Here is a 22,966-nt window from a genome sequence, read left to right on the forward strand (position 1 = left end):
AAAAAAATCTACTACTTATTTGAAATTTAAACTAGGTGCTTTTACATTGTGTTTTTATTGTGCATTTATTGATTATGCTATTCTTCTGTTGCCCTTTTAATGTGAAATAAAGTGTAGGCAAAATGAATATATTTTTGCAGTATCAGCACAAGAATATAAAGTGCAGTACAGTGCTCAGGTATTTGTCCGTGAAAGGTGGATAAACATAAGAATAACAAGAGTGAATGGCTTAAATGAGGGTAAAGTATAAACCCACACAGATAAAAGAGAAATAAAAGAATGAGAGAATGAGTACACTTTGCTATATAGGACTTATATAGCACTTAAATAGGGAGGGAATGCAGCTGTATAAACTTTATTGCAGAGCACTGCGTATTACCAGTATTTCCCAATCATCTGCTGACAGCGGCTCAACAATGACTTCTTTACATGACGTGACACTGGGACATGGTTTGAGGAAAACCTGAAAGGAAGAATCTCATTAAATTTTTAGAAACATTTTTAACAACTCATCACAGACTGTAAAACTGAAAAAGATTCAGTTTGTTTATTAGGACAATAAAGGAAATTGACAGTGCTAAAGTTGTTAAAAGGGACATTAAACACTGAATAAATGAAAGATAGAATGATGCATTGAAAGTAAAGATTAGCATGAGAATAACATGTAGATGTATTTTTTAAGTTTCATTAGTTGCTTAAATATTGGCAAAATAAGTGTAAAGTTTTAGTGTCTATAAAAGAATGGGAGCTGCCATGTTGTAACTTAAGTTACGTTCTCTGCCGTGGCCAATTAGAGACAGTTATAAATAGGTCACTAGAGTGTGCCGCCAATGACTGTGTGGAATATAACAGTTTCCTGCACTTCCATTTCTAACAGGAACTGAAAATCTCACAAATTCAGAATGGAATTACAGGAAAAGGGGACAAAATAAATAATACAAGTATATTGCATATATATATATATATATATATATATATATATATATATATATATATATATATATATATATATATATATATATATATATACGCTTTATCCTTTTATTTTACCATCTCAAAGTGTTTAATGTCCCTTTAATGATCATATACAGCATTGGACATCAATATTAAAGCAGTTAAAGAGCTAAAAGAGAAACTGGTATTTTATATTGTGTGCAAGCACAACAGTTAACTGACAACTACCGCTTCCCACTGAAAGTATAGGGTGTGGCTATATAAATATTGGTGTACGTTAAAAAGGCTTTGGTTAAACATTTTAACCAACAACTTTATATTCCGATCATGGGTTATATATTGCATTCCTATTCATACCTGCTGATCATCTGAAAGTCCCAGACACTCTCCCAGCTGTCTGCTCAGCTCTGCCACATTCTCTGATTCACATCTGGACCGATTCTCTATCCAACCAAGAAACACCGGCTCCTCTCCCCATGAGGCCTCCACTGCATAATCCTTTAAAATCGAAAAATAGTAAAATATTTGATATAGTTCATTACAGTTTAATGACGATAATGTAAATTGCAACTAAGACTATATTTTCATTATATTTCTCCATTTTAAATAAAATTAGAAGTATAGATTTTAGATTATTTTTAAAGGAATGCAACCATATAAGCATTTGGAGATCTGTCATTCAGTGTTACAGCAGAGAAAATTGTGATATACATACCGAAACCGTAATGTGGGTGCAGTTTAAGTTAGTAATTTAAATATATACATAAAAGATACATGAAAAAATAGTAAAATAATTTCCCTATTATATTTCTTCTAGATTTCAAGGTATTTCCAAATACAGATTTCATTTTGATTCAGTTGTTCTGTGTAAGGAAATAGAAGGGCCTTCAAATACTGATAAAAGATTGTACACACTTTTCCTTATCAATTTGTTTCACTCCAGTCTGTGACAGAAGTGCTAAGTATACAGTCACCATCCTGGACACAAAGTCTTGGAGCCACAGAAGGTAGAATTTTTGTTTACTATTGTGTAATCACTTGTGACTTTTGGTACATTTTTAGACTTACCTAGAATTAACCTGTGAAAACTGTCCGCAAAGGTAAAGGTTGAAAATAAAAAAAAAACGTATAAAAGTACAGTAGTCAAGCAGTTCTGATGAAATAGACCTGTGATACTCCCAAAAAGTTTGAGGTTGCTTGGAAAATGTAATATATATATGTGTGTGTGGGTGTGTGTGTGTGTGTGTGTGAGTGTGTGAAAACAAGGGGAAAATACACAGCACTAACAGATCCCTAATCCCAATGAATATTTCACACACAGAATGAATAACAATAAATAATGTGGTGCATACAAACATATTATAAAATCAATATACATGAAATACAAAACGATAAAATCTGAAAATAATAATAAGCGCCATGCCAGGTTTTTTTTAAAGTTCCATTGCCTCTGAGGAAGAAGAGTTTATCTTCAAAACACGTAAGGCTTTTTCTGTGTGAAACACCTGGCTACTGGGTCACGCTATGTACCTTCATTTGACTGATAACAGTGACAGCCGCAAGTAACACGCTTCTGTGATCGAGCCGTGTGCACGCTCTTAGGCTGCTCCCTTTTACATTCATCTGATACCTCATATAGTATTAAGGGTTACATAGTGTGAGTTTGTTTCCTATGGGATCCGTTTATGTATGTATATGCAGTTTTTAAGCCGTATTAAACGGTATTACACTATTTTTTTGTTTTGTTTTTCATGGGGTTTTTTTTGTGCTACTCTGACCAGGCTTTTGAGAGGAATTTTTTACCGCATTCCCCGACGTCTCCCTCATCTTCGCGAAACACTTACCTCATTCGATTGGGGTTGGCTCCTGTAACTAGGTCTTACTATAATCCAATTTAGATTTTGCACTAGAAGATTGGGCTTATTAGCATTTTCAGATTTTATCGTTTTGTCTTTCTTGTATATTAATTTTATCATATTTGTATGCACTATATATATATATATATATATATATATATATATATATATATATATATATATATATATATATATATATATATATTAATACAACACACAGAGAAAACCCAGCACTCACTTACAAGCTCTCAGCTAAGATTTAAAAGCAAAAATGGAAAGGTTAGTCACCGCATCTGGCCAAAAGGGACAAGCTCAGGTACCACGTCAAGGTCCTCTCCAATACCTGAGACCCTAAAACAGCCACACAATGCAAGCTTTCAAATCCAAACAAACTGAAAACAAAAAAAGGGTGCACAGGAATATGTAATCACCCTAGACATATACAAAACACGGAAGGGAACTGCAATCTCATACCGGACCGGGTACACATCCTATGACCCTGCAACATGCTCAGCCCTGGGTGCCACTGGCACTCACAGGAAGCTGTGCTGTCCCCAGAGCCACAAGCAGTTAACCCCAGACAGGTCTGGGTGCAAGAACCATAGGGAAAATTACAAAACAAATTAATACAACACACAGAGAAAACCCAGCACTCACTTACAAGCTCTCAGCTAAGATATAAAAGCAAAAATGGAAAGGTTAGTCACCGCATCTGGCCAAATGGGACAAGCTCAGGTACCACGTCAAGGTCCTCTCCAATACCTGAGACCCTAAAACAGCCACACAATGCATTGTGTGGCTGTTTTAGGGTCTCAGGTATTGGAGAGGACCTTGACGTGGTACCTGAGCTTGTCCCATTTGGCCAGATGCGGTGACTAACCTTTCCATTTTTGCTTTTAAATCTTAGCTGAGAGCTTGTAAGTGAGTGCTGGGTTTTCTCTGTGTGTTGTATTAATTTGTTTTGTAATTTTCCCTATGGTTCTTGCACCCAGACCTGTCTGGGGTTAACTGCTTGTGGCTCTGGGGACAGCACAGCTTCCTGTGAGTGCCAGTGGCACCCAGGGCTGAGCATGTTGCAGGGTCATAGGATGTGTACCCGGTCCGGTATGAGAGTGCAGTTCCCTTCCGTGTTTTGTATATATATATATATATATTAGTGTTAAAGCCCATGTACATGGGCCAAAATGTTTAATGAAATAAAACCAAATTAATGTTTACCTAATAAACTAGTGGGAATATCACTCCTGACCAGAAGGAGGAGGCAAAGAGCACCACAGCAAAGCTGTTAAGTGTCACTCCCCTACCCATAATCCCCAGTCATTCGACCAAAGGGAAATGGAAAAAGGAATAACACAAAGGTGTAGAGGTGCCTGAGGTTTAGTCAAAAATACTTCCCTTAATTAAGGGTGGGGTCGTGGACTCTCCATATCCGGAAAGAAAGAAATTTATCATCAGGTAAGCATACATTTTGTTTTCCTTCCTAAGATATGGAGAGTGCACAACGTCATTCCAATTACTAGTGGGAACCAATACCCAAGCTAGAGGGCACGGAATGAATAGGGAGGGAGAACAAGACAGGTAGACCTAAACAGAAGGCACCACCGCTTGAAGAACCTTTCTCCCAAAAGAGGCCTCAGCCGAGGCAAAAGTATCAAATTTGGAAAAAGTATGCAGAGAGGACCAAGTTGCAGCCTTGCAAATCTGTTCCACAGAAGCTTCATTTTTGAAAGCCCAAGAAGAGGAGACAGCCCTAGTGGAATGACTTGTAATTTTCTCAGGAGGCTGCTGACCAGCAGACTCATAAGCCAAACAAATTATACTTCTCAACCAGAGGGAAAGAGAAGTAGCAGTAGCCTTCTGACCCTTACGCTTTCCAGAGAAACACACAAACAGGGCAGAAGACTGGTGAAAATCCTTAGTCGTCTGTAGGTAGAATTTTAGAGCACGCACCCCATCCAAGTTGTGCAATAGACGTTCCTTATGAGAAGAAGGATTGGGACAGAGAGAAGGAACAACAATTTCCTGATTAATATTTCTATCCAAAACCACTTTAGGGAGAAAAACCAATTTAGTACGAAGAACCGTACGAATCACACTGTAAAGACGAGAGTTACGAAACTCTCAGAGCAGAAGAGATGGCAATAAGAAACAAAACCTTCCAAGATAACAACTTTATATCTATGGAATGCATTGCCTCAAACGGAGCCTGCTGCAAAACTTTAAGAACAAGGTTAAGACTCCAAGGAGGAGCAACAGGTTTAAACACAGGTCTGATTCTGACCAGGGCTTGACAAAAAGATTGAACATCTGGCACCTCTGCCAGACGCTTATGTAAAAGAATAGATAAGGCAGGAATATGACTATTCAGAGAACTGACTGACAACCCTTTCTCCAGACCTTCCCGGCAAAAGGACAAAATTCTAGGAATGCTGACCCTACTCCAAGAGAAGCCCTAAAGGTATTTACGTTATACCTTATGGTAAATTTTACGAGTAACAGGCTTACAAGCCTGCAGCATGGTCTCAATGACCGACTCAGAAAACCTAAGCTTAGCCAGAACTAAGCGTTCAATCTCCAAGCAGTCAGCTTCAGAGAAACAAGATTTGGATGGATGAATGGACCCTGAGTTAGAAGGTCCTTCCTCAGAGGCAACCTCCAAGGTGGCAGAGATGACATCTTCACTAGGTCTGCATACTAGATCCTGCGAGGCCATGCAGGAGCTATAAGAATTACCGAATCTCTCCTGTTTGATACGATCAATGACTCGTGGAAGAAGCGCAAATGGAGGAAACAGGTATGCTAGACCGAAAATCCCAAGGAACCCGCCAGAGCATCTATCAGAGCAGCCTGTGGATCTCTTGACCTTGAACTGTACCTTGGAAGCTTGGTGTTCTGCTGAGATGCCATCAGATCCAACTCCGACACCCCCCATTTGAGGGTTAACCTGGAGAACACCTCCGGATGGAGAGCCCACACCCCGGGATGAAATGTCTGTCTGCTCAAGAAATCAGCCTCCCAGTTGTCCTCTCCTGGAATGTGGATGGTAGATAGACAACAATTGTGAGCTTCAGCCCACTGAATAATCCGAGCCACCTCCTTCATGGCTAAGGAACTCAGAGTTCCTCCTTGGTGGTTGAAGTAAGCCAATGAGGTGATGTTGTCTGACTGAAACCTGATAAACCAGGCTAAAGACAATTGAGGCCAACTCCAAGATGTTTATGGGAAGAGCAGACTCCTCCTGAGTCCATAGTCCCTGCGCCTTTAACAAGTCCCAGACTGCTCCCCAGTCATGATCACCCAGAAAGGTCTCCGGAAGCATGTGCCCTGAGACATATGCTCCTGAGAAAGCCACCACAGGAGAGAGTCTCTTGTAGAATGGTCTAGAGCTATCCTCTGAGACAGATCCAAATGGTCTCCATTCCATTGTCTGAGCATGCATAACTGCAGAGCACTCAAATGGAATTGTCAAGGGAATGATGTCCATAAAAACGACAATCAGACCAATTACCTCCATACATTAAGCTACTGATGGCCGAACAAGAGAGAGGCAAGAGGAAAGAATCTTGGATTTTCTGACCTCTGTAAGAAAAATTTTCATAGATAGGGAATCTATTATGGTTCCTAAGAAAAACACCCTTGTAGCGGGAACAAGGGGATTTCTACTCCAGATTCACTTTCCATTCGTGGGAACGTAGAAAAGACAACAAGATCTCTGTATGCGAGTTTGCTTGTTGAAAAGATGGCGCCTGAACCAATATGTCATCCAGGTAGGGCACCACTGCAATTCACCGAGACCTGATCAATGCCAAAAGAGCCCCCAGATCCTTTGAGAAAATTCTGGGAGCTGTAGCAAGGCCAAACGGAAGAACCACAAACTGAAAGCGTTTGTCTAGAAAGGCAAATATCAGGAACTTGTGATGATCCCTATGGATGAGAACATGAAGATATGCATCCTTCAGGTCTATGGTCATCATGAACTGACCCTCCTGGACCAATGGAAGAATGGAACAAATGGTTTCCATTTTGAAGAATGGTACCCAAAGAAACTTGTTGAGACACTTTAGGTCTAAAATGGGTCGAAAAGTTCCTCCTTTTTTGGGAAACACAAACAGATTTGAATAGAATTCTAGACCCTGTTCCCTTACTGGAACTATCACTCCCAGGGAGGAAAGGTTCTGAACGCAGTTGAAGAATGCCTCTCTTTGTACCTGGTCTGCAGATAATCTTGAGAGATGGAATCTGTCCCTGGGAGGAAAAGTTTTCAATTCTATTTTGTAACCCTGAGATACTATGTCCACAGCCCAAGGATCTGGGACATCTTGTATCCAAGCTAGACAAAACAGGGAAAGTCTTCCCCCCAACTTGATCCGATCCCAGACCGGGGGGCCGACAATTCATGCTGACTTAGACTCAGCTGAGGGTTTCTTTGATTGCTTCCCCTTGTTCCAAGACTGATTGTGCTTCAAAGAGGACTTGGGCTGCACCTGCTTAAAAGAGGGAGAGGAAGACTTTTGAAGTTAGGAAAGAAAATTACTTTGACACCCTTTAGGTCTGTTCTTATCTTGTGGTAGAAAAGACCCTTTTCCACCCGTAATATCAGAAATTATTTCTGCCAGACCGGGTCCAAATAAGGTTTTACCCTTGTAATGAAGCGCCAGAAGCTTGGACTTGGAGATAACATCAGCTGACCAAGATTTTAGCCAGAAAGCCCTGCAGGCTAAGAAAGTGAAGCCAGACATCTTGGCTCCCAGTCTAATAATTTGCATGTTAGCATAGTCTCTAGTAAAATTAATTCAGACAAGGCATTGCACCAATAAGATGCAGCACTTGCGATTGTGGCAATACAGACTGCAGGTTGCCATTGAAGACCCTGATGAACATACATCTTTTTCAAATAAGCTTCCAGCTTCTTGTCCATGGGATCCTTAAAGGAGCAGCTATATATGGATCGTAGTTCTTTTAGCCAGAGTAGAAATAGCCCCTTCTACTTTAGGCACCGTGCGCCATGAATCTTTAATGGAGTCAGCAACAGGAAACATATTTTTAAAAACGGGAGTCAGGGAGAAAGGTATCCCTGGCTTCTCCCATTCCTGTGAAATAATCTCCGTCACACAGTCTGAAACAGGAAACACTTCCACAGAGGAAGGAACATCATAGTATTTGTTGAGTTTACTAGATTTTTTAGGGTTGACAGAAGAGTCAGAGTTGTCCAAAGTAGCCAATACCTCCTTTAACAGTACATGAAAGTGTTCAAGCTTAAATCTGAAGTTTACTTCTTCCGTATCAGATGAAGGAATTATACTGTCCGAATCAAAGATTTTACCCTCAAAGGCTACCGACGTATCCTCCTCATCAGACTTATGAGGAAGGGCAACATGCGTAGCAGTAGGAGGAACAGAAACCTTACTATCTGAATGTCTAAATTTCCTCTTGCATTTTCTCAGCATAGGAAAAGCAAATAATGCTGCAGATACCGCAGAAGATACCTGTGCAGCAAAATCTATAGGCAAATAAACTCCTCCAGGAGGCTGAGAGGAACTGCAGGGCACTGTGACGCTATTGAGGCTTGGGACGTTTGAAGAGAAAGCTGTGGCATTGCCTGAACAGCATCATCCTGAGAGACATTAGGCTCAGAAACAAAAAATAAATTCTTTACATTTTAAAGTCCTTTTTAAGCATGAGGAACAAAATTCATAGGTAACACAATTTGGGCCTCAAGACACAATAGACATTTGTCCATAGGAACAAACCTCTGCTCCATGATCAAATTACCAGAATTCCCACAGAAATGACACAAAAAATAAAAAAAATTGTACTGTCACTTTAAATGTATACAGAGCAATATAGTGCTCACAAAAACATAACCAAAATAGCAACCTCTACACCTCAGCAGACTGAGGTGCTCCTACCTGCCTTCCGGAGAACAAAACAACTAAATTAGCCGGCTCCTAACAGACACTACTAGCCCAACCAACGCCGCTCTGATCTAAGAGCGGAAGAGAGAAGTGGGATGTTATATTGGAGAAACAAGCCAAAAACTGCACCTTCGGATGAACTTACACAGACACTCAATCAAAAACCACTATGAAACAAAATACTGTACCATTGTTGGTCACTATTTCCTCCAATCTGACCACTCCATCCAAAACCTCAAAATCAAGATTCTCAGAGGCAACTTTAAAAACACCATGGAAAGAAAAACCTTTGAAATGAAAATGATAATGCACTTCAACTTGCTAAATTCTGGGCTAAATGTGGGTTTCTTAACCCATTATCAATTTTTTTGTAATGTACTTTTACATACTTTAGTCAATTACACTGTATATTCCACACTCTCTATGCATAGGTACGCAGGTAAGCCTATGTCCACACTTTTGTCATTATTTCCCTTTTTTTTTTCTTTCCTTTCTTGACTATCTTATATTCCCCTGTATACCTAATTCCCCATCTTTATTCATATTGATTCTATGTTGATATATAACTATGTCAGTGTACGCTTTGTGTATAACCATATATTTCCCCTGCCTGTTATCTTTTACTGACACTATCTGCCTGTCTCCTAAACCCCATCATGATTTTTACGACACCCCTCCTCCCCCTGCATTCAGACCTCTGTAACACTTTCTGTCTTCTTAGCCTGTGTTTTAAGATATAATCTGTAAATTCAATCAATTGGTCAATATTGCTTCAGACTTGAAAAAGGAAGACATTCTTCCAAATGCCATCTTATAAATGTATAGTTAGTCCGATACAAAAGTATCATTGCTCAATGTAATACTCGTTATTTTGATAGAAAAATAATATATATATATATATATATATATATATATATATATATATTTTAGATAAAAGTAAATTAAAAAGCTGCTAAAAATCACATGTATAATGAATTTTAACTTTACTGTCCCTTTAATGCAGGACTAGTCATAAATAAAGTCTAATGACAGCAAAAAGAACAAAACAACAACAAAATCCCAGTCAAAATATGTAAATCAAATTTTCTTTATTCTTTATTTTTTGTTAAAATTTTTCTGTAGTGGTCCCACCACCTCCCCCCCTCCCGCGATCACCATTTAGTCCCCCCCGCACCCCCAAACCCCTTTTCTGTAGTGTAGCTGCCCCATCCCTCCCTGTTCCTTTAATTTCTGTAGTGTAGGGCCCTCCCACTCCTTCCCCTCCGCTGCTGAACCGCCCACCCGTGTAACAACTGTACCTTTAACTGCAGGTGGATTCTTTTCTCTCTCCCCTATAAATAGGAACAGCTGCCTCATAACCTTGCTTGATTAATTTGATACCTATGCTGTTCTCATACAGTGTCACACTGAACTCGCAGTGTGAGTTCATCTCCAAGCTCCTGACTCCAGTTCTCAAGACAGATTTGCTTTAGTCTCTACAGAACAACTTCATCATTTGTGGATGTAAGAACTTACCTATTTGATTACAGTTAATCCTGTTTTTCTTACTCAAACGTTTCCTGCAAAGTAATTCAGTTTCAGCTGATCTCTGCTTTAGTCTCTATCTCGGCAGTCGGCCAATACGTCACTTCCGGTTTTCGGCCAGGAACCGCAGCTCCACACACAGACGCTCCTCTGATTGCAGCAGTTTACTACGGTTCCCAACAATAACCGTTTGAACGTTCACACTAGGAGGTAAATCTGTTTAAAGCTTTACAGACAACTGCAGATTAGGCTTTCAGCTCAGTACAGGCAATCTCCGGTAAGTCCTCTTACATACTTTGCTGCTGCTTATATTTTGCACACAATAAGTTGTGGTCTGCTGTATTGTACCCTGACAGTGTTGCGATTCCCAGACAGTGCTCCCACCTTTCTAAGGCTGTCACTTTGTAATGTATTCAGGGTTCAGACAGTGCATTATATACAAAAAATCATAACATCCATCTTTTGCTATATAAACTCTGCAGCTGAGATTCATAAGTTGAAATTTAAACATAAACTCTTGTATGAATGTTTTATAGGTCTACAGATAAGTCGGGTGCGACAACCCGCCACCTGCCCACACCTCCCGTCGGCACCAACAGAAGATCGTTACAGACGGTGACACACACCGTCTGTAACGATCAGGCATCTGCCCTCATGTGGAGGTGGAGCACCGATCGACGTACTGCTCCATATGTAGCAGCTAACATAACAGCTGAGAGTGTGGAGCTTCCTGAAGCTATCTCGCGCTGCAGGGAAAAGGCCAGGTGTGTTGGTCCTCGCGCAGTCTCTACTGTGCATGACTGCATCTAACAAACATACCTGGCCTTTATATATATATATATATATATGCTTTTTAAGGCAGACTTCCCTTTACACCATAGCATCGCTGCATTACACAGCTTCTAAGCTTAGCTAGGGTTAGTACAGTGATTCAGACCAATCCCAGGACAGCCGTTTCGTGGTTATTGCCACTCATCAGCTGGGAGTAGGTTGAATCACTGCTTGGTAAAATTGTTTTCTGGGGGAAATACAACAGCAATTTAAAATATGGGGAGGCGAAAAGTGAGTTTAAAATCCTCCACTAAATTAAAAATGTAGAGAAAATAACTCATTGTGTAAACCATTTACAAATCTAAACAAGTCAGAAGACTTGCTTATACCCCAGAAACTCTCTGATTACACTGTTTCCAATGCAGCAAAGGACTCTGGGGGAGATATGCAAATGAGGTTCACAATGACTCACTTTTTTACTTCTAGCCTGCTTTTTAAGGCAGACTTCCCTTTACGCCATAGCATCGCTGCATTACACAGCTTCTAAGCTTAGCTAGGGTTAGTACAGTGATTACATAGCGATGCTATGGCGTAAAGGGAAGTCTGCCTTAAAAAGCAGGCTAGAAGTAAAAAAGTGAGTCATTGTGAACCTCATTTGCATATCTCCCCCAGAGTCCTTTGCTGCATTGGAAACTGTGTAATCAGAGAGTTTCTGGGGTATAAGCAAGTCTTCTGACTTGTTTAGATTTGTAAATGGTTTACACAATGAGTTATTTTCTCTACATTTTGAATTTAGTGGAGGATTTTAAACTCACTTTTCGCCTCCCCATATTTTAAATTGCTGTTGTATTTCCCCCAGAAAACAATTTTACCAAGCAGTGATTCAACCTACTCCCAGCTGATGAGTGGCAATAACCACGAAACGGCTGTCCTGGGATTGGCCTGAATCACTGTACTAACCCTAGCTAAGCTTAGAAGCTGTGTAATGCAGCGATGCTATGGTGTAAAGGGAAGTCTGCCTTAAAAAGCAGGCTAGAAGTAAAAAAGTGAGTCATTGTGAATCTCATTTGCATATATCCCCTAGAGTCCTTTGCTGCATTGGAAACAGTGTAATCAGAGAGTTTCTGGGGTATAAGCAAGTCTTCTGACTTGTTTAGATTTGTAAATGTTTTACAGAATGAGTTATTTTCTCTACATTTTGGATTTAGTGGAGGATTTTAAACTCACTTTTCGCCTCCCCATATTTAAAATTGCTGTTTATATATATGTATAAAATAAAATAAGTAAATTGAAAAGTTCCTTAAAATCACATGTTTAATAAATTTTAACTTTACTGTCCCTTTAATGCAGGACTAGTCATAATTAAAGTCTAATGATAGCAAAAAAAGAACCAACAACAACATCCCATTCAAAACATGTAAATCAGTGCATTGCAATTTTGAATAGAAGCATTTTGCGATTTGTATTAGCACAAATGTTTCTAGTAAAAGCTGTTACTGTTGTTGGTAACTTTTACAGTGCATGGGCCTGTGGAACATACTGTATCTAGACAAGCTTTGCGCCTTTTTGTGCAGAGAGCTTGTGGTGTCTTGTAGTAACCTGAGTCACTAACAATATGATAAAAGCCATCAATGCGTTTGTTTGCTGTGTACTGTGAGATTTATAGAACTATATGAAACATTCAATTACACAGCTTTTTACTTATTTCTAAAGTAAAAGTTAAAAATAAATTAAAAAAAATACTTCACAGAAAATTTCACAGTATGTTCCAATTCAATGTCATGCCAATCCATAAGAAATCACACCTTTGTATGGGTTCCTAATTGTTTTCGGATGATTTCCAAAAGTTACATTTAGCAAAGCATACACCACCCTAGTCCTTTCCTATACGCGATCACCATGGCACAGTTGTCATTCATTAACATATTTTCCTTAACTTTTTGTTATCAAGGTCAAAGGCTGCTCTACACACGGTTCAGAAACTACAGGCACAGCACAAATACATTGTGTATACTATGCAATGTTATCACTAGCTACTCTTCTATGGTTTAAATCTTGCAAAGGGAATAAACACATAGTTAAAGTACTGACTGGGAGCCACAGAGCACTGCTGGTTGCGAGCAGTTTGACTACCGCTGTTTATTGAGTCAGGATACTAAAACATAGCATTGTAGAGTTCCTTACATGCTCTAACAAATCAGAACATGTATTTTTTCATTTTTTCAATTTTAGTGGCCCTTTAACTACCAAAATCTCCATTACCAGTGATAAAAAATATATATATATATATATATTTCATGATTCAGATAGAGCATACAATTTATTTAATTTTAAGCTTTTCACAGAGAACTTTCCTGAAGTATCAGTCTGATCCCGCCTATCAAGGTCAGTCCAACCCCAAAACACCAGGCAATCCATTTCTAAACAAGGAAAATGGCAGCCCCAGATGATCTTATCAGCCTTCTGTGGGGCTCGTCAGCCAGGTGCAGCCATAATTCTCTAAGCACATTGGGCAAGGAGTTCTTCTTTGTGAAAAGCACTATTGGGCTAAAAGAGGCTGCTCCCAGGTGGTAAATCGTATAGAACAAGCTTTAGTTTGTTGCAGAGAAAGCGCTTTCTGTATGCATTTTCAGTATGACCCTGGAGAAGTCTCCCTAAGGGTAATGGGATAAACCAGACGTGGACTCCTTTCCAAATGTGCTTAGAGGAATATGGCTGCACCTCACTGACGAGACCCAAAGAAGGCCAAAATGATCATCTGGTGTTTAATATGTTTGTTGTTCAAACAAGGATTGCCTGGTATTTTGGGGCTTGGCTGACCTTGCTAGGTGGCATTAGACTGATATACTGAAGCTTGTTAAAGTGAAAGTCAACCCTAGCGTTTGTGAAACGCTAGGATTGACTATTGAAACACAGCTTGCGTGAAATCTGGCTCCCAAGGGCGGCAAGCTGGATTAACCACACGGCTATTGGCGAAGATGTGAAAATGTCACCTCTAAGCAAAACAGGGATCTGCTGTGGGCATTTCCCAAACGCTAGGGTTGACTTTCACTTTAAAATAGACTGCGCTCAAGTGAACACGTTTACTTTCAATTCGTAATACGCACACTATTCCCGACGCATGCAAAGAGCTGCAAAATACCCCTTATCGCTCAAGAACAGTTAGCGTGCCCCTCGTAATCTTTACCTAAGTAGTTTGACAGTTTTTATTTTATTTTATCAACAATGTATCAGATTTTGCAGCTTATGGTTTAAAGACAAACAAATATTTATTACAAAGTAAACTCAGTATAGGACATGATCTGGACAGTCAAGCTTGGTGTGTGGACAGTGAGAGGACGAACAAGCTGTGATGGTGACAGGTAAGGCAAACTGCAAAGTATGTGACAATGACAAGTCAAGCAGATTCAATATGTCACTGGACAGGACTGCAAAGCTCAATATGGGACACTGACAGAACAGGCAATCTCAGTGTGTAATAGTGACAGGCATGCCAAGAGAGTGACAAGACAGGCAGACTCGGTGTGGGAGAGTGACAGGTCAGACAGGCTCGGTGTGGGAGAGTGACAGGTCAGACAGGCTCAGTGTGGGAGAGTGACAGGTCAGACAGGCTCAGTGTGGGAGAGTGACAGGTCAGACAGGCTCGGTGTGTGAGAGTGACAGGTCAGACAGACTCGGTGTGTGAGAGTGACAGGTCAGACAGACTCGGTGTGTGAGAGTGACAGGTCAGACAGACTCGGTGTGTGAGAGTGACAGGTCAGACAGACTCGGTGTGTGAGAGTGACAGGTCAGACAGACTCGGTGTGTGAGAGTGACAGGTCAGACAGACTCGGTGTGTGAGAGTGACAGGTCAGACAGACTCGGTGTGTGAGAGTAACAGGTCAGACAGACTATGTAAGCATGATAATGGGCAAGCTCAGTTTATAATAATGATAGGACAGGCAGTTTATAATAGTGACAGGCATGGTCATTGTGTGACATTGGCAAGACAATCAGGCCTAGTGTGTGACAGCGAAAGGACAGGTAGATTTGGTGACTGGTTAGGCAGGCTCTGTTACTGTATGTGACGGACAGACATGTTTACTGTGTGAAAGTGACAGGACAGTCAGACTCAGCGAATAATAGTAACAAGACAGGCAGGGTGATGTGTGACAGTGCCAAGTCAGGCAGGAATAGATCAGTGTGAGCCAATGCCAAAACAGGCGGGCTTAGGATAACAGGTCAGGTAGGCTCGGTGTGTGGAAGGACAGACAGGCTTAGGATGTGTCAGTAACAGGACACTGACAGGCAGGCTTAGTGTGTAATAGGACATGTAGGACAACACAGGTAAGCTTAGGTTCTGATTACCTGTTCTAGGCGCAGCTGTGCACGCAGTACAGGAGTTATCCGTAGGAAGGTGTCTTTAGCTCCGGTAAGCCTAAGGGTCACAACAGCCCCCACTGTTCCCTGACCGAGCATCGCCAGCTCACGGCAATCAGTCACGGAGTGTGACACTCGCACGGAGTCTGCATGCGGATCATTCTAAGTTGTGCCAAATGCAGGTCTCACATTTCTGTGCAATCAAGCGATGGTAACAATAATTACAACTTGTGGAGCTTCACGAGTCAAGACTAAAATTATAAATCACTTGCACTGAACTATGTCCTCCTGATGTTTTGTGCAAGTGGTATGTCCCAAGCGATCGGAGCTTGGAACAAATTTCCGGCTAGTGACGTAATTAGAAGGGCAAAGATGTTGCCCATGTAAAAAATGGCAGCCGCCAGTGGTTTTGGTTTGCAGCTCGAAGTACATCCGCATCATGAGCAAAAGCAGATCTGCGACTCCAGAGCCAAATACCGGGAGGGACGGAAGCCGAGAGCGGTTAAAGTACGTAAGAACATTCATTAAATCCTAGTGAAAACCTGTCTGTAAACAAGGCCGGACAAGAATAATGTGACAAATTGCTTTTGATATTATGAAATTGTCAACATTCACATAACTGGATAACACTGTAAACAAAGAGGCACTGTAAAGTTTCACTACTTGAAGGTTTCACAGTATGGACTATCCAGTAAAATCTATAACTGCTTTTTATTTGGTTTTCTTTCATATAGGTGTCGAAAGTCCATGAGCTAGTTACTGATGGGATATACATTCCTACCAGAAGGGGGCAAAGCCCTCAAATGCCTATAAATACACCTTCCACCTCACTCATACCTCAGTTTTAAAAAGGTTGCCTCCTTACTAGGTGGTGAAACATGATGTGCTTGATTTATTCAGTGAAAGGCTCTTCTAAGCATATTGAAGCCCAGTTCCTCTCTAAGTGCAGTGTTTGTCTGAGGGATGTGAAGGGAGTATTGCCTGATACCATGTTTTCGCCTATGGGAAACAAATCCAGACAATCACATTGTCTGACTTGGAAAGAATTTATTTGCATATTATGGTGGAAAATAAGTATTTGGTCAATATCAAAAGTTCATCTCAATACTTTGTTATATATCCTTTGTTAACAATGACAGAGGTCAAACGTTTTCTGTAATTCTTCACAAGGTTGTCACACACTGTTGCTGGTATGTTGGCCCATTCCTGCATGCAGATCTCCTCTAGAGCAGTGATGTTTTGGGGCTGTCGCTGGGTAACACAGACTTTCAACTCCCTCCAAAGGTTTTCTATGGGGTTGAGATCTGGAGACTGGCTAGGCCACTCCAGGACCTTGAAATGCTTCTTACGAAGCCACTTCTTTGTTGCCCGGGTGGTGTGTTTGGGATCATTGTCATGCTGAAAGACCCATCCACGTTTCATCTTCAATGCCCTTGCTGATGGAAGGAGGTTTGCACTCAAAATCTCACGATACATGGCCCAATTCATTCTTTCATGTACACGGATCAGTCATCCTGTTCCCTTTGCAGAGAAACAGCCCCAAAGCATGATGTTGCCACCCCCATGCTTCACAGTAGGTATGGTGTTCTTTGGTTGCAACTCAGCATTCTCTCTCCTCCAAACATGATGAGTTGTGTTTCTACCTAACAGTTCTTTGGTTTCATCTGACCATATGACATTCTCCCAATCCGCTTCTGGATCATCCAAATGCACTCTAGCATACTTCAGACGGCCCGGACATGTACTGGCTTAAGCAGGGGGACACGTCTGGCACTGCAGGATCTGAGTCCCTGGCGGCGTAGTGTATTACTGATGCTAGCCTTTGTTACGTTGGTCCCAGCTCTCTGCAGGTCATTCAATAGGTCCCCCGTTGTGGTTCTGGGATGTTTGCTCACCGTTCTTGTGATCATTTTGACCCCACAGGGTGAGATCTTGCATGGAGCCCCAGATCGAGGGAGATTATCAGTGGGCTTGTATGTCTTCAATTTTCTAATTATTGCTCCCACAGTTGATTTCCTCACACCAAGCTGCTTGCCTATTGCAGATTCAGTCTTCCCAGCCTGGTGCAGGTCTACAATTTTGTTTCTGGTGTCCTTCAACAGCTCTTTGGTCTTCACCATAGTGGAGTTTGGAGTGTGACTGTTTGAGGTTGTGGACAGGTGTCTTTTATACTGATAACAAGTTCAAACAGGTGTCATTAAAGGGACAGTCTAGTATAAATTAAACTTTCATTATTCAGATAGGACTTTTAATTTTAATCAACTTTCCAATTTACTTTTATCATCAAATTTGCTATTTTCTCTTGGTATTCTTAGTTTAAACCAAACATAGGTAGGCTCATATGCTAATTTCTAAGCCTTTGAGGGCTGCCTCTTATCACATGCTTTTTAAATCTCTTTTCAACACAAAGAGACAGAAAGTACACGTGGGCCATATAGATAACACTGTGTTCAGGCACAGGGGGTTATTTAAGATCTAGCACAAAACAATGCTAAATTTAAGACAATAGATAATAAACAGAGGTAATCACAGAGGTAATACAAAGTAATCACAGAGGTAAAAAGTATATTAATATAACTGTGTTGGTTTTACAAAACTGGGGAATGGGTAATAAAGGGATTATCTATCTTTTAAAACAGTAACAATTCTATGGTAGACTGTCCCTTTAATATAGGTAATGAGTGGAGGACAGAGGAGCCTCTTAAAGGGACAGTCTACACCAGAATTGTTATTGTTTTAAAAGATAGATAATCCCTTTTTACCCATTCCCTAATTTTGCATAACCAACAGTTATATTTATATAGTTTTTACCTCTGTGATTATCTTGTATCTAAGCCTCTGCAGACTGCCCCTTTATTTCAGTTCTTTTGATAGACTTGCAGTTTAGCCAATCAGTGATGGCTCCCAGGTAACTTCTCGTGCATGAGCACAGTGTTATCTATATGACAAACATGAGCTAACACCCTCTAGTGGTGAAAAACCTGCTAAAATGCATTCTTAAGAGGCGGCCTTCAAGGTCTAAGAAATTAGCATATGAACCTCCTAGGTTAAGCTTTCAACTAAGAATACCAAAAGAACAAAGAAAAATTGGTGATAAATGTAAATTAAAAAATTGTTTAAAATTACATGCCCTATCTGAATAATGAAAGGTTTTTTTTTTTGACTAGACTGTCCCTTTAAAGAAGAACATACAGGTCTGTGAGAGCCAGAAATCTTGGTTGTTTATAGGTGACCAAATACTTATTTTCCACCATAATATGCAAATAAATTCTTTCCAAATCAGACAATGTGATTGTCTGGATTTGTTTCCACATTTTGTCTCTCATAGTTGAGGTACACCTATGATGAAAATTACAGGCCTCTCTCATCTTCTTAAGTGGGAGAACTTGCACAATTGGTGGCTAACTAAATACGTTTTTGCCCCACTGTGTGTGTGTGTGTGTGTGTGTGTATATATAATATATAGTGTGTTCCTTAAGTCAGTTGTTTAGTGCTCCTTATATATTATAGCTGCACAACAGGTTTGTTTGAGTTTGAAACATATCTTAGTGTGTCTTAGCATTTATTGGCACATCTTTACATGTTTTTATTGACATGTTTGGGGAGAAAACTCCACACCCAAATCGCCCTGTGTTTTCATTTTTTTTGTTAAAAAGCTATATGCAGAATAATAAAAAAAGAATCTCCAAAACCCTGAGATTAACTCAAATAATCATCTTTAGGTAAAAAGGATTCTTCTCTTAAAAAATGGCATAGTACAGTCCTTTTGGGCTCATTGTGGACAAAAACAGTATAATGTCAGTGTAGTATAATGTTGTGGCTATGTAAAAGGCTTACCACCTCATGCTTTTCTTCAGACAGCTAGGTCGCTAATGCTGCTCCCGGACTCGGCTGGCGGGTGGATAGAAAAGTGCTGATGCTCTCGCTAATCAGCATATACTCACCCTCCCAGCTCGACCTCCTTATGTTGCTCTGCAGAGAGGTGCCAAAAAATCCAGCCTTTCATCCTGTGTAGCGAGTCTCAGCTCCTTGTCTCTACTCCTGACACCGTTTCCAGTCTTCGGTCCTCTCAAATGATGTCATAGAAGTTCCGCTGCTGACTTTACGGTTCACCGGGTCAAAACTTTTCTTTTATTTGCGGTAGCCTGGATTCTTTACCTGGATTCTTTTTAGCCCCCTTCCGGGTGGGTTAACTGGTGCACTTGGCATATAAGATAGACAAACTGAGAAATTGTCCCCAAACGATTGTGTCTGAACATGCTCACTTGTTTTATTGAAACTTGCTGTTTTTAAAGATGTTCGCAAATAAAGCATTCAAGATTTTTATATAACAAGCACCTTTGTTTGGGGACAATTTCTTTTTCTAAATTAAAGCTATATGCAGCACTTGTTATATCACTGCTTATTTCTATTTCTATTTTTTATATACAGGTGAAATTCGAAAAATTAGAATATCGTGCAAAAGTTCATTTATTTCACTAATGCAACTTAAAAGGTGAAACTAACATATGGCTAGCTTAAAGGGACACTGTAACCAAAATTTTTCTTTTGTAATTCAGAAAGAGCATTCAATTTTAAGCAACTTTCTAATTTACTCCTATTATCTATTTTTCTTCATTCTCTTGCTATCTTTATTTGAAAAAGAAGGCATCTAAGCTTTTTTTGGATTCAGTACTCTGGACCGCACTTTTTTATTGGTGGATGAATTTATCCACCAATCAGCAAGGACAACCCAGGTTGTTCACCAAAAATGGGCCGGCATCTAAACTTACATTCTTGCATTTCAAATAAAGATACCAAGAGAATGAAGAAAATTTTATAATAGGAGTAAATTAGAAAGTTGCTTAAAATTTCATGCTCAATCTGAATCACAAAAGAAAAATTTTGGTTACAGTGTCCCTTTCTTTAAGTGCTCTAAGTTTGCCTAGTATGTCATCCAATGGAGTCGCTACCTGTAAAGCCTCTTCCAGAGACTCAAACCAGTACGCCGCAGCAGCAGTGACAGGGGCAATGCATGCAAGGGGCTGTAGGATAAAACCTTGTTGAATAAATATTTTCTTAAGGTAACCTCTAATTTTTTATCCATTGGATCTAAAAAAAAAAAAAGCACAACTGTCCTCAACAGGGATAGTCGTACGCTTTACTAGAGTAGAAACTGCTCCCTCCACCTTAGGGACTGTCTGCCATAAGTCCCATGTGGTGGCGTCTATTGGAAACATTTTTCTAAAAATAGGAGGGGAAGAGAACTGCACACCTGGTCTATCCCATTCCTTATTAATAATTTCTGTAAACCTTTTAGGTATTTGGAAAAACATCAGTACACACCGGCACTGCAAAGTATTTATCCAGTCTACACAATTTCTCTGGCACTGCAATGGTATCACAGTCATTCAGAGCAGCTAAAACCTCCCTAAGCAACACGCGGAGGTGTTCAAGGTTAAATTTAAATGTAGAAATATTAGAATCGGGTATCTTTCCTGAGTCATTAACATCACCCACTGAATGAAGCTCTCTTTCCTCAGCTTCTGCATATTGTGAGGCAGTATCAGACATGGTTCTTAAAGCGTCAGTATGCTCTGCATTTTGTCTCACCCCAGAGCTATCTCGCTTACCTCTAAGTTCAGGTAGTCTGGCTAATACCGCTTGTGACGAAACCAATCTCGCCACTGTACATTGGAGGGCATGTTATGGAACATTCTTTGGGCTGGAGGTACATGGGCTTAAGGATACCCAGAGACTGCATGGAAATATGGAATTTTATATGCTGGACACCCCATGTACTTTCATAACTCTGTCTTATGTCTATGTCACCCTGTATCCATAAATACAGGATGGGTACAGGGTGTGAGGGCCCCTTGTGGGAGCAATTGTGACTCTATAAGCCAAGTGGGCATAAAAGACTTTATAGCTAATACGAACTGTTCCTATATTCTGTAATAAGATGTATTCTATGTATGTTTCAGATCTGATTGTGTCTCAGGAGTCTGTCTGGGTAAACTGATTGTGTCCTTGTGTGATTATGTTAACTAGACTGCCCAACATCAGATTGTCTGAGTAAACGTTCTTCCCTAGTTAATTAACGTAATATGTTAATCTGTTTTACCTGTGAATAGACAATTGTTAGAGGTTTGATGCATTGTTCATATGTTTGCTTTACTGTTAAACCAATGCCCTCTGTAACCTGAAGCCAGGGTGTATAAATCTGTGTGCTGCCTTCAAATAAAGTAGTCATTCTGTTTTAAACCTGAAATGTGGAGCTTGGTCTCATGTTTGCAGGGAAACTGATCAAGGTTGTGAAGTGCTGATTCTGTATGCAGGACATTGTTCATCTGGTATTAACCCTTGGTACACTGTTGGTACCGTAACATTGGTGGCAAGCGACGGGATTGATCCTACAGCCAGAAGGACAGCTACAGGAGACACCATTCCGTGGATTTACAAGTTGGGGGCAACGCATGTCCCAGTACAGCGACCCTAAAAGCAACAGAATGGAACTAGCGGTGTTATATGAGGAGGAGGACCTGGATGGCCGGGATGCATTAAGGAAAGGCATCTGGTACCAGGCCCTGGATAATGTACAATACCAGCAGGGTAAGAGTCTCCCCAGTGAAGAGCAGCGGTTGCAGAAGCAAGTGGCCCTGCGGATGCCCTTCCTGGGAGAGCAGCCCCTGGAGGAATGGGTGAAGGCACTAGAGCACCGGGTATGGCAGGAGCTATGGCTGGAGGATGCCTACCAGGCGCTCTGGTGGTATTATGGCACAGTATATACCCTGGACAGCTGAGCATGACAAACCAGAGGGAGAGGAGTTTGATGGTCCTGGCTTGTTATGGGAGTCCTTTGCAGACCCTGACTTTGGGAGCCCTGCGCAGACCAGACTTCAGGACATTTTCTATGAGAGGGAGGCTAGGCATGACTGGGCTGACCCCCATGAAGTAGAGCCAGACCTGGCTCACTTAGCAGCCCTGGAGTGGGAACTGGAGCAGGACTACCGAGATCTCTTCCACTCCATTGGGAAGGCTCAGCAGGACAGCAAGGTGAAAGACCCAGATCCAGACCCATTCAGCTGGGAAGATATTGTGGAGATTTACTGGGAAGGACCCCAGGTGGCCGGTGGAGATGGGACCAAGGTCTCTCCACCGGTCCTGCAGGGAATTGGGAGCCCAGACTCCATTCCCCAGCGGCAGGCTGAGTTACAGGGGGCAGAGACAGTTGGTCCTGTCCCCCAGCAGCAGAGTGATATGCAGGGAATTGGGAGCCCAGACTCCATTCCCCAGCAGCAGGCTGAGTTACAGGGGGCAGAGACAGTTGGTCCTGTCCCCCAGCAGCAGAGGAATATACAGGGAATTGGGAGCCCAGACTCCATTCCCCAGCGGCAGGCTGCGTTACAAGGGGTAGGGACAGTTGGTCCTGTCCCCCAGCAACAGGGCTGTTTAGCCAAAGGGGAGATGATCGGTCTCCCCCTCCAGCAACCAGGCTCCCACCAGGCTACTTCCATGGTAGTGCTGGCACCCGGGCAGAGTACAGCTGGTCTCTGCCCACCTCGCAACCCACCAATTCAGCGTGCCAGTCCCCCACACAGCTGTGGT

General features: G+C 41.2%; 2 protein-coding genes across 4 annotated transcripts in view; one reads left to right on the plus strand and one right to left on the minus strand.

The window, feature by feature from the left end:
* Positions 1–15,493, minus strand: part of PEX1 (peroxisomal biogenesis factor 1) — a 145,399-nt gene extending 129,906 nt beyond the window's left edge. For both annotated transcript variants that reach the window (XM_053714039.1, XM_053714038.1), the window contains exons 1-3: positions 15,368–15,493; positions 1,312–1,452; positions 380–463 (exon numbers count right to left, since the gene is read on the minus strand). In XM_053714039.1, coding sequence (XP_053570014.1) covers positions 380–463; positions 1,312–1,452; positions 15,368–15,478 — 336 coding nt within the window. In that variant the 5' untranslated portion in view covers positions 15,479–15,493. The remainder of the gene's footprint in view (positions 1–379; positions 464–1,311; positions 1,453–15,367) is intronic.
* RBM48 (RNA binding motif protein 48) overlaps positions 10,413–22,966 on the plus strand; it is an 89,801-nt gene continuing 77,247 nt past the window's right edge. Inside the window, exon 1 of one of the 2 annotated variants that reach the window (XM_053714041.1) lies at positions 10,413–10,526. Coding sequence is in view for 1 of the 2 variants with exons in the window: in XM_053714040.1 (XP_053570015.1) it covers positions 15,770–15,886 (117 nt within the window). In the remaining variant the exon portion in view is untranslated. Of the gene's footprint in view, positions 10,527–15,752; positions 15,887–22,966 lie in introns of those variants that run through there. The other variant, XM_053714040.1, reaches the window with a different exon arrangement.

Source organism: Bombina bombina, chromosome 5, assembly GCF_027579735.1.
Source record: "Bombina bombina isolate aBomBom1 chromosome 5, aBomBom1.pri, whole genome shotgun sequence".
Classification (NCBI taxonomy): Eukaryota; Metazoa; Chordata; class Amphibia; order Anura; family Bombinatoridae; genus Bombina; species Bombina bombina.